Source organism: Mauremys mutica, chromosome 1, assembly GCF_020497125.1.
Source record: "Mauremys mutica isolate MM-2020 ecotype Southern chromosome 1, ASM2049712v1, whole genome shotgun sequence".
Classification (NCBI taxonomy): Eukaryota; Metazoa; Chordata; order Testudines; family Geoemydidae; genus Mauremys; species Mauremys mutica.
The window spans coordinates 15,658,473-15,670,027 of NC_059072.1; the positions used below are offsets into that span (position 1 = coordinate 15,658,473).

The 11,555-nt window shown below is 41.6% G+C and overlaps 1 protein-coding gene across 1 annotated transcript in view; it reads left to right on the forward strand.

Moving 5' to 3' along the window:
• The window catches only part of CDC123 (cell division cycle 123), a 74,004-nt gene extending 62,947 nt beyond the window's left edge, over positions 1-11,057 (forward strand). Inside the window, exons 12-13 of the mRNA XM_045029083.1 lie at positions 3,968-4,105; positions 6,611-11,057. Coding sequence (XP_044885018.1) covers positions 3,968-4,105; positions 6,611-6,637 — 165 coding nt within the window. The 3' untranslated portion in view covers positions 6,638-11,057. The remainder of the gene's footprint in view (positions 1-3,967; positions 4,106-6,610) is intronic.
• The last annotated feature ends 498 nt before the right edge of the window (positions 11,058-11,555 follow it).

Consider the following 11,555-nt stretch of genomic DNA (forward strand, 5'->3'; position numbering starts at 1 on the left):
CTCTGACAAATCAGAACTGGGAGAAGAGCCAACTATGTCTTATCACCCCTACGCACCTTCACAGAGACCGCCATGTCCCTGGCAACATCTACCATCTCAGCCACCTCAGAGCCATTGGTACCCCATGCCACGGGGACCACCACAACCCCCTTTGGATCTGGCCTATTGGCTATAGTGAGGACCCTGGTCCTATTGCCCCCCTTCAGAACCAGCCTGGTCTTGCAAGGGAAATTTTCTGGCCTGCCTCCCCATTACGGGTCGTTCCAGCAGATGCTCAGATCCAGTGGTACAGGAAGAACCTCTTGGTCCAGTCCCAGCAGTGCTGCTGGGACCAGCAAGATTTCTCTCCTTATCTCCAGATGAAAGCAGTGACTGCAGCATCCCCTTCACCTCTGAATAACTTTCTGCAACAGTTCCTGAAATTGCCTAGAGTTGTGGGGGAATTCCAGATTCCCCTGAACGAAATCCAAGACACCCAGTATAAAGTTTCTGGATATCTTCCACATCTCAGGACCGGTCAGGATTGCACTACCAATTAATGATGCTATTCTGGAGCCTGCTAGGATGGTGTGGCACACCCCTGCCACATGCACAGCTACCCCCAAAAGGGCCAGAAAAAGTTACTATGTTACTGACAAGGAGGAGTCTGAGTTCCTTTTTTCTCACCTTCCACCAAACTTCCTAGTTGTCCAGTCTGCAACTGAGTGACACTCTCAATCTACACCAGCTGATAAGGAGGGCAAGTGTTTGGACCTTTTGGGACATAAAGTATTTTCCTTATGGAGCCTACAATCCAGGATCGTGAACTATCAGGTATTACTAGCCAAATATAGCTCCCTGAATTACAGTAAATTCAAGAGAAGCAGCAAAGAGTCCTGTGGCACCTTATAGACTAACAGACGTTTTGCAGCATGAGCTTTCGTGGGTGAATACCCACTTCTTCAGAGGAATTTACTTCAAGGAATTTACTGATAGCCTGCCACAACACAGTCAAGCCTGTTTTCAGGTATTTGTTGAGAAGGGAAAGCTGGTATCCAGAACAGCCTCCAATCAGCAGTGGATGCAGCAGATACCTCTTCCTGGGCTATGGCAATGGCCATAGTTATGCGTAGAGTCCTGGCTCCATTCTTCTGGTATTCCCATGGAGGTACAGAACACTACTGAAGACCTCCCTTTCGATGAATCCCATCTTTTTTACCAAAAGACAGATGAATAGCTGCATACCCTCAAGGACTCCAGGGCCACCCTTCGCTCACTAGGCAGTTACACTCCTGCCCCAAAGTACAAATTCCATCACTAACCATCCACCCAACATTATAGGTCTCTTCAATTCTACTCTGAGACCTTATGAGCCTCTATGGAAAAGCCAAAAGAGACCGAGACCTCACTTCCCGGGGCTCCCTTCACAGGCTTTGTCATAGCTTCAACCTCCAGCCAAGATTTGGACGTCATCCACCATGGCAATGCAATAGAGTTTGTCATGCTACCTTTTCCAAGACCACCCTCATGTCCCCCTTCAGGGATCACTCTCACAACAGCATTCTCACCCAAGAGATGAACTCCTTATTACAGTGGGGAGCAATAGTATGTGTTCCCACGGAATATCGGGGAACAGGGTTCTAATCAACTTTCTTCCTGATACCCAGAGGAAAAGGAGATGGAGACTGATCCTTGATCTTTGCCATCTCAATCACTTCATCCACAAACTCAAGTTCCGTACAGTCACACTGGCAGCAGTTATTCTGTCCTTGGAGAAAGGCATCTGGATTGCAGCTCTCAACATGAAGGATGCTTATTTTCACATAGATATCCATCCACTCCACAGTGGACACCCATCATTTCCAGCACAGGGTGCTCCCCTTCGGGATAGCCACCGCTCCCAGGGTCTTCACCAAGGTCTTACTCTTATATGGAAGCAATTGCTCTAGATGCTACAAAGAAACTGCAAATCAAGTGGAGATAGGTGGACTGTGTGGTGGTGAATGTGATGGAAGGTGGTCCACAAGACATTAAGATGTGGCCCACATGATATGAAAAGATTTGAGAGCAGCTCTGTCCTATGTTTATTACCTGAATAATTCAGTGTGTTTTGTCCAAGGAGATGTGGTTTAGCTATTAGTCAATTTTGAGGGGTTTCACTTATCTTGCATGTGTGCAAACCAGATGTTTTGTTCAGCTTCCTTGTGTAAACTGGAATGAGAAGTAGAATGGCTTATCTTGTCCTAATTCCAGCTCAGCAACTAGGTCTACTGATTCTGGGTAAAATTGCTGGATCTTTCTGCCTCCATGTGTAAAATGAGGAAACTTACCTACCTCTCATGCCACTCATAGAGCACTTTGAAGATTGACCATGCTATAAGGCAGGGGTTCTCAACCTTTTCCTTTCTGAGGCCTCCCAACTTCCTGTTTAAAAACTCCACAGCCCCCTTGTGCCACAATAACTGTCTTTCTGCATATAAAAGCAAGGGCCAGCGTTAGGGAGCAGCAAGCAGGACAACTGCCCGGAGCCCCACACCACAAGGCTAAGTTGCTCAGGCTTCAGCCCCAGATGGAGGGGCTCAGGCCTCTGGGCTTCAACTCCATGCGGTGGGGCTTCAGCTTTCTGCCCTGGGCCCCAGCAAGTCTGATGCTGGCCCTGCTTGGCGGACCCCCTGAAACCTGCTCGCGGCTCCCCAGGGGCCCTGGACCTCTGGCTGAGAACCACTGCTATAAAGTTACATATCACTGTTTGTGAAACTAAAAGGGAGATGGGGCTACCCAGAACTTACGGCTAGCAATGGAAGCTTAAAAAAAATCTTTTGGTTTCAACAAATATTTGCTGCATAAGTCTTGACCTTAACTTTGGCAGGATTTTACTTGTAAATATGGATTTAAATCAGAAGCTCTTACTGAAGGGGGATTTAAGGCTCTTGATGCTAGAAATTATATACTTGATCCTTGTGTTCAGATAGGCTTTTTAGCTGAGGACCCAACAGCCTTATCTAAAGTTCACTATCAGATGGGGAGACCAATCATTATGGCACTGTTACTTCTTATTTACTTAATCAATACTGTATCAATAGTATTAATATAGTGAGTGTCCGATTGGAGGCTTGAGGTGTGGAGAGATCTGAATATTTAACAGCATTTTAATTTCCACCCATAAGTGGTCAGAAGTTTTTTTTTTATAGGAAACCCTAGTATCTGTGAATGCTCCTGTCATGGAGCGATCCCCACCCGGAATGCCCTCCTGTAGCAGGCCATGACATAATGGTTGCACCTGCCTCAGTTTCCCTATCAGAGTCCCCAATAGCTCCACTGGAAGCTTTCTTGCCCCAGTGTAGCCCTCCAGGGGGCCCGTTTATTATAAAAACAGAGTGCAAAATAGTCCTTTACAAAAGTCCCTAAACATCGTCCATTTCTCTAGCATAGTCCAAACAGTACAGACAACACCAAGTCTAGCCTCAGTGTCCCTCACTCCCAGACTTTAGCCCTCCCTGGTCCTCTGGCTTCAGCTCTCTGGCTCAGAGAGCCAGCAGGTATCTCCCTCTATTGCTCTGGCTTCTGTGATAATTCTTACCTCTTTTCATGGAGGTCCTGCAGAGAGCTTTCTGCTCTCTGTGCTTTTCCCCGGAGACCTCTTCCAGTCGCCAACAGGCAGCTCTCACCTGCCCTTTTCCCCCACTGGACCAGGCCGTTCTCATCCACCCGTTTCGCTGACTGATTCACTCTGTTGTCAGGCTCTCAGGTAGCTCAGACTCACCAGGTCTCTCTCCCCTCTAGGGCCCAAGTGACCTCTTGTAAGATGAACCAGGAGGCAGCTTCATTTTAAAAGGCCAGTGTCACTCTGTGATGATTCCATTTTTAGTATACTGAATAAACTCAATACCAGAGCAATTGAAACGGTGTTACCAGTAGCTGAAAAAAAATGAATGTGTTTAATTGCAGTTAGACGCTTTAAGGTTTTTTTAACCTGTCTTTCTCTAAGGACTATCCAGCATTCCGCTGTACAAACAGCAAAGTGACCGTCCAGCCTAGCCCTTACCTGAGCTATCGATTGCCCAAGGACTTTGTAGATCTTTCTACTGGAGAAGATGTTCACAAACTAGTTGATTTTCTCAAACTGGTAAGCAAACCGCAATGGAGGGATTTCTGACCATGGAGTCTGTAAAACAGGTGCACTAAAGCACATAGAATTATGGTATTCTCATATAAAAGGATTACAGCATTCGGCTTGTAAAATCAAGATTTTTTTGAGAGAGAGAGAGGTGTGTTTGTGTGTGTGTATTGTTGGACTGATTTATTGTTTTTCCATATAATAACCAAGAACAAACTGTCACTTTATTATTACCTTACCTTAGGCAAAGCTACTGCATAATATAGAATATGAAAATGTTACTGGAACACATGCTCACTTCTTTGTTTAAAGATAAATATAGGCTAAGTGGAAATGTGCTGTTTGAATGGCTGAAAGCTAAAAAACTTAAATTTTTTAATACCAAAAGAATTTTGTAATGTCACAAGAAGTTTTAAACACTTTAAGCAGTTTTTACTTCAAGCAAACTTAATTTCTCAGTTCTTTTTTCAACAAGTATCCATGACTTGTTCATAGGCTGAAATGATCTTTTTGCCTCCTTTCAACCACTTTAGGCAGTTTGAAAGATTTTAACCAAGAGTAGTGCTCTATACAACAGCAGTCTCTCTGGTGGTCAAGCCCCCAACCACTCACAACTTTGTAGGTCGACATAAATAATCCAAATTGCAGGCTTCAGAACAGTGTAATGTGCTGTGAAAGATTCACTTTTTACATGTTACTTGTCTTAGACTGAAGTCCTTCTTCAGGGCACAGATTGTCTCAATTCTCTGGATGATTATATATAATAAAAACAAATTGGTGCTTTTTCCAGTCTAGTTTGCAATGTTCCCCACTTCCATTGGAAGACTATTCCGCAGTCTAATAGTACTTGCTATCAGCAATCTTTTTACATCCATTGTAACTTCCCCCTTTTCAATTTCATCCTATTACTTCTAATTATACTCCTTTTGTACCAGCACAAATCTCTTCCTTTCTTCCTTACCAATAGTGAAAGATCTAATGCTCTATCTGCGAGATTTTGCGGGCAGGTAAAGCCCAAGGATTTGTTTGGCATCAGCCAGCTATAAGACTCCAAGTATCCTCAATATTAGTAATCAACAGTTATCCTTAAAATATATTTTTGATGGAAAATTCCTGACTAGCGCTGCTCAGTAGCCAACTTGTACTCTAGTCCTCAGGTAGGCAGCCCACCATATCAGGGTTTGAATGAACCTCTGTTCTGACCTTCTAATGAAGGTTAATTACTCATTGGCCCTTGGGCACAGTATTAGGGCTAAATAGGCCCTCAGTATGGTGTACTCTGAAGTCTCATTAACAAAAACGTAGCTAAAAATTTCTGTTTTGGTGAATCCTCTTAGTAGAGAAATATACTCGAGGAACCATGAGTTGAGTGGCACTTTATAGGGAGGTTTTGAAGAGCACGATCTTCTTATGCTCAAACCAAAACTAATTATTAGTACTTGAAGTCACCTCTCCAGCTATGCAACTTTGCAGGTCCTGATTGTATAGGAGTGTAAAATGGAATAACTTCAGTTCTCAGAAATGTTCACAGGAGGGTGGCAGTGTTAGGGCCTGTGGTAATGACCTAACAATGACTCTCTTGTCTGCTAGTAATATGTATTGTGAAGTTCAGCTATGAGCTAGAAGGATCAGAATTTGCATTTCGAATCCATGATATTGAGGCTTATCCGAAACTTGTTGCACTAGCCTATGATGCAGGCATTTTCAGCTGCTAGCTGAGAAGCTTGCTAGAGGGACTGCAGAACCCATTGCTGTCTCATCATGAGGTGCCCTAAAAAGAGTTAAGAGGAAAATAGATTTCATTGTCCCAGGGCCAGAAGAAAACCTTTAGTATATGTTCTACTGAGTGGGAAGGGAATGCATTATGAAAAATTTGCAAGTGCAGCCTTCCCCAAAGCCTAAGCAACAAGCCAAGCCCATTAATCCGATTAATGTACTACCTTCAGCAAGCTAACATTCAGGATCTCTCGTTCAGGCAGCGGCTGATGGGAACACCATCTAATCTGTATAGGTTTTTGTGGTGCACCTATTGCTGAGATCTGTGTATTCCTTGTGTGAAAGTCACATAAGGAAGTTTGCATCGAGCTGCCTAGATACCTAGATAGATAGTGATGAGTCTTATGAAAACCTAGACTCTTAGTGGTAGGTCATCTGCTTTGCAGTGTGGTACAACCAGCAGCTTGTCACACCTAGAGACTTTCCAGTTTCAGGATGCAATGCAAGATGCACCTGTGTGGTCAGATTTTTCTTTGATGGTGAATGTTGGTATTACCCTGGCTGTGATTCTTAGTTTTCCAGAGTTCTTATCTAGGGGAGCATTTTTATTGGTTGACATTGGGATGCGACAGATTTTGTTCCCTATTGTAAATAAAAACCTGTGGTGGTTTCCAGTAGGGAACAGAATCTGCCACATCCCAATGTCAATCTCTGGAAAATATATGTAATGTTAGGTTGGTGCCTTATTTAAGATAAGTGTATCTAACACTGATATTAATTTTCCTGTTTCCTTGACAGAAAAGAAATCAGCAAGATGATGACTGAGGAACCATGAAGTGTAAGATGAAATTTAAAACAAGAAATTTGGCTAATTAAGGCCAAATAATAGAGTAGCTATTCAACAGCCATCAGTTTAAAGAATTACCTGCTTTTTATATTCATCTGAAACAACTGAAGAGATGCTGATCCAATGTGTGTATTGGTTTAATAAATACAAATTTTAGGAAACCATTCTGGTATGGTGACATGGTACATTGGCCTGTCTTGTATGATACAACATCTTTAGATTCCAAGCTAGATGCTTGTACAAATGCCCCGATGCAAGCAAGTCAGGGTCTGTGTACATTTAAGTAATCAAATCCCCATTCTTGAAGATTGTGTGCATCCAAGTCGTTGAGGTTTACTGAAAGTGTAAGACTTTCACTCATGTGCTAGTACATCCTACAAATTTAACTCTTGCGCAGTCAAAATGTCAAGTATCCCTCCTGCTTAGACACAGGCTATTTTAAAGCACAGTCTAGTTGTAGAGTAACAAAAAAAAAATTCCTTTAACTTTGTAAATTTAATTTAAGTTTTGAGAACACTTTTGTTGTTTTTATAGAAGAGAAGGCTGAGAAAAATTAATTTTTTCTCAGTAAAGACCACCAATAGTGTATTTCACATTAAAGAAAAAATAGATTGAACCCATTATGTTGGCTAAACAATTTACCAACAAATGTGGATGTCATTTGTTTTTTTCTAAATCCTGAAAGCGCTGTGAAATGAAGTCGTGTTTTTCAGAGTGCAGATATAGTCAGGAAATTTGCAGAAATGGGGCACTTCAGAAACCAATTTCATATTTGAAACTGAGTTTTATTCCTTCAGTATAAGTCTCAAGCAATCAGCTGTGGCTTCATACAGTGAAGTAAGCCTCTGTTTAAGTGTGGACTCAGTTCTGCTCCTATTGCATCCAGTGGCCAAAATCTCTGACTTTGATGGGAAAAGGATTGGCCCTGTAATTTATGATGGATTTTGGATTCATTTGGTGCTTCAGCCCCCTCTAGTGATAGGAGGCAGCTTGATGCAATGACTACGGAGCTAGGAAACCTGGGTTCTCTTCCTAGATTTGTTACGAACTTGCCAAAGTGTCAAATAATTTGAGTAACTCCATTTTTGGGTGTCCAGCTTGATAGGTGGGGCCTTATCTTCAGGGGAGCACAGCATACCCATCTGCAGTTGAAGTGCATACGAGCTGCAGTTGCTCATTGGCTCTGAAAATCTAATCCTAATTTGTCTCAAACTGGCCATCCAAAAATTAACAGCTATTTTAAGAAATTTAGTTCTTTGCCTCGCTGTTCCTCAGTTTTTCTATAAAAAGGTAGATAATACTTAGAAAATTGGTCACTGCTCATCCTTTTGTGGTTTTAGTTTTGAATGATCACTACTTGTGGCATAGGGCTGTACAGATTGTACATCCTGATCAACCATATATGCTCTTCAAATATGCTTCTGAAAGATTTGCTGTCTTTGATGTGGAGGAAGTAACAGGCAATGGCTCTTGCAGTCTGAAATTACAAAATCTGTTTCTTTCTGAAGCTTGAGGTGCATATTAAAGAGTTGCCATTTAAGCATGAGGTATCAAAGGTTGCTAAATCAGGCAGGAATTACTTAAGAAAAATCTTGAAGGAAATGTTCAGAAAATTCATATATTTTAAGGCCGGGGGGGTGGGGCAGGCGGAGGGGTTATTAGGATCATCCAGTCAGACCACCTGAATAACACAAACCATAGACTTTCACCAAAGAATTCCTGCATTAAGTCCATAACTGCTGGTTGTGTTTGAGCATGCCCGTAAGAAGACACCCAACCTTCATTTAAAGACTTCAAGTACTAGAGAATCCACCCTCACTGTTTGTCTTCAGCTTCCAAGACATTGGATCTTATAACTTTTTCTGCTAGATTGTGGTGGTCTATTCTCAGAAGTCTTCTTGTAGCACTCATGAGAGAGGGTCATAACATTCTTCTGGAGGTACTGTACTTAAAGACCATGAGAAAAATTAATGATAATTCTCTTTTTGGTCAGACAGAGGTAGACAGGGTGTCAGTACCATTGCCCCAGGATAATATTAACCTCTCCAAGCCTCTATTTTAATATTTGTCTATTTCACATGTAGCAACCTCTTTAGTCCTACGTCAGATCATAGATGAATTTCTACACAGAACCATGATAATTACTGAAATACAAGAATCCATTTCATCAAGCCCATGTTCATGAGCGAATCATTCTATTGACTCTTATGTGGATGAGGGCTGTAGGATCAGATCCTTACATTGTACAATTAAAAATATAAGCAAACATTATTTTAAGTGTGAAGTATATAGTAAGTATAAGGAAATTATTAGAGAATGGAGGTAGGTGCATGCAGGGTAGTTGTACAGACAGTGAAAAGACACTTTGCTAACTAGTAACCTCTTTTATAAAATGGTGGAATTGCCCAGGGTCTGAGCTATGCATCATCTCAGTGGGACAGTCATGGTTCTTGGATTGCAGTTCTTCCTGGTGTTCTAAGAAACTTCTCCCCCCAATAGCTGTGTTTAATTTCTCAGCTGGACAGCAGTCTTAACAATATTCCACTGAACTCCTCCATTAAAAATATTACATCTTTTAAAAAATTACCAAGAGTAAAAGTTACCTGCAGTACGGTGTGCCTACTTAATGAAGAGGACTCTGATGAATGTAGCCTTACTCCTTCCCTTGGCTATGGGTCTCCCTTGTAGTTCCTTTGGCTCATTTGCGTTCTTAATATCCCCCTCCTCTTTCCTAATCCCACTGATAAACGGTTTGATTAATCTCAACATCAGAAGAAACAGAAAATGTAATATTGAACAGAACCAAAAAAAATCACCTTGCTCTGCATAATATTTTATATGATTCAGATTTGCAGATTTCATTTCTGAGTGTGCTGCTTTGCCAAGTCTGGAAAGGGAAATATGAATGATGGAAATATTCTCCCCCCTGTACCATCTCCTTTGGCAGAATGAATACCACCTGTTGGATTCTAGACACCTTATATGGCCATAAAATTATCCTCGCGAACATATCCAACATTCTCAGTCAGGCACTCTGTGTAAATCTTTCACATATCCTTCTGTGCCCATGTATGGCTGGCACCCAGGACACCATAGTAAGCATAGTCGAAACCCAATGAGACACAGTTGAGTGAGAATATAGACATTAGGCTAAGAGTCACAACACAGCCTTTAATTGGCAATGCATAGTGCCATGACATCCTAAAGAATGTGGCATCTCCTAATTTGTCACTAACTCTGTGTAAAGGCTCTTTTGGTAGGTTTATAAAAGGCTAGCAGACCCTTCGCATGTAGTGAGATCTTGGGTAGCATTTTTACTATTAAATACTTATTACAGTAACACCCAGAGGATCAGGGCCGTATTATGTGTGATGCTCTGCAAACAAAGAGCATCTGTGTTGCTTGTCATTTTACAAAGGAGGGGGGGGAGAGGAGGACAGATATGTCTTGCATATATATGCATGCCCTTATTCTGTTTTGTATTTTATAAATATCAGCTTTCCCAACTGCCCATCAGCCTATCGCCATCTTTGGGGAATTCTTGTAGGTGTCAGGCGCAGAAAGTTGGCATAGAGGAGAAGGGTAAAAACTTTACAGATCAGTTCCATGCATAAGGCACAGCAGAGGAAAGCATGGATCTTTGTAGGAGGAGGGGACAAGCCATCAATGCTGGCATTGTTGGTAGAACGGAAATGGGCAAGCATAGATAAAAATTTGCTTCCTTAGTACACATTTAAGCTAGTTCCCTTTAATGTGCTGAAACAACTCTTGATGTCTCTTTTCTAGCTGGAGGGGAAGGACATCTGGCTGAATGACATCTGCTAGTGTGGCAGCCAAAATGTAAATAAGCAAATCAGCCTGGCAAAGTTCTTCATTCTGAAGTGGCAAAGTCCTGCAGATAGGGCTGTGTTTGGATAGCATTTCTCCTCAAACCTGTCATTTTAGGAAGAACACTGGAATAGAATACATATCTTTGGGTCTTTGAGATGGTGCTTAAAAGTATAATTCCGGGGCCACAGTCACACAGCTTTTGACACATGGTGAACCCTAGATAAATCCTGACGTTAGAGGCTTGGTATCAGTGTGCTTTAAATAAGTTTAGATCATTTTTACCCTATATACATTTTAGGCTTAAACTGTGGCTCTTCAACAGTATCATGAAACTCCTTTCTAAATCTTTTAACATGTTGGGGAGGGGGGCGTTCTTTGGGATGGTTTGGTTTTGTTTTGTTTTTTGTTTGTTGGTTTGTTTTAAATAATGAAAACTCAACCAGAAATTGGATTTGTAGTTCCTTTGTTATTGATGAATTTTGGTAGCTCCCTCTGAAGAATACAGCCTTCCATGTCATATACTAATCCTGAGACTAGATGTAATTAAAATTGCATTTCTCTGCATAACACAGTTGTGGGATTCTTGTTTTCTGAGATGTTTTAAATGTATGCTAAATATTGCACAATATTGGTAAAGTATGAAATATACTGTCTAGTACCTGCAAAACACTTATCATTGTCATATCTGAGAATATCCAAAGTCACAAAAAAAATCTGATCTTCCTCCATGTGCAGGAGGAAAATTGGAATAGGTAGAGTGTGTGGGTGGCTGGCTGGATGTTGGGGTGTGTAAGTGGACATGACTAACTGTGTGAAGAACTATAGGGAGAAAAGGGTTTTCCACTGAGTTCTGAATGTGTCACAATGAGACTTAGGCTCCTAAAACATCTGAACATTTTATCTTAGGACTTGCAGGAACAGCCATTTTCCAGGGGTTAATTATGCAAACCTGTACATGCAAATTAAAGGTGCTTTAGATAAACTGTTTTCCGTTGCTCAACCCCAACTGTTCCTGCTCACATTGTTTAACAGCTGGGATTGGCCTAATACCTTCCAGCAATATTT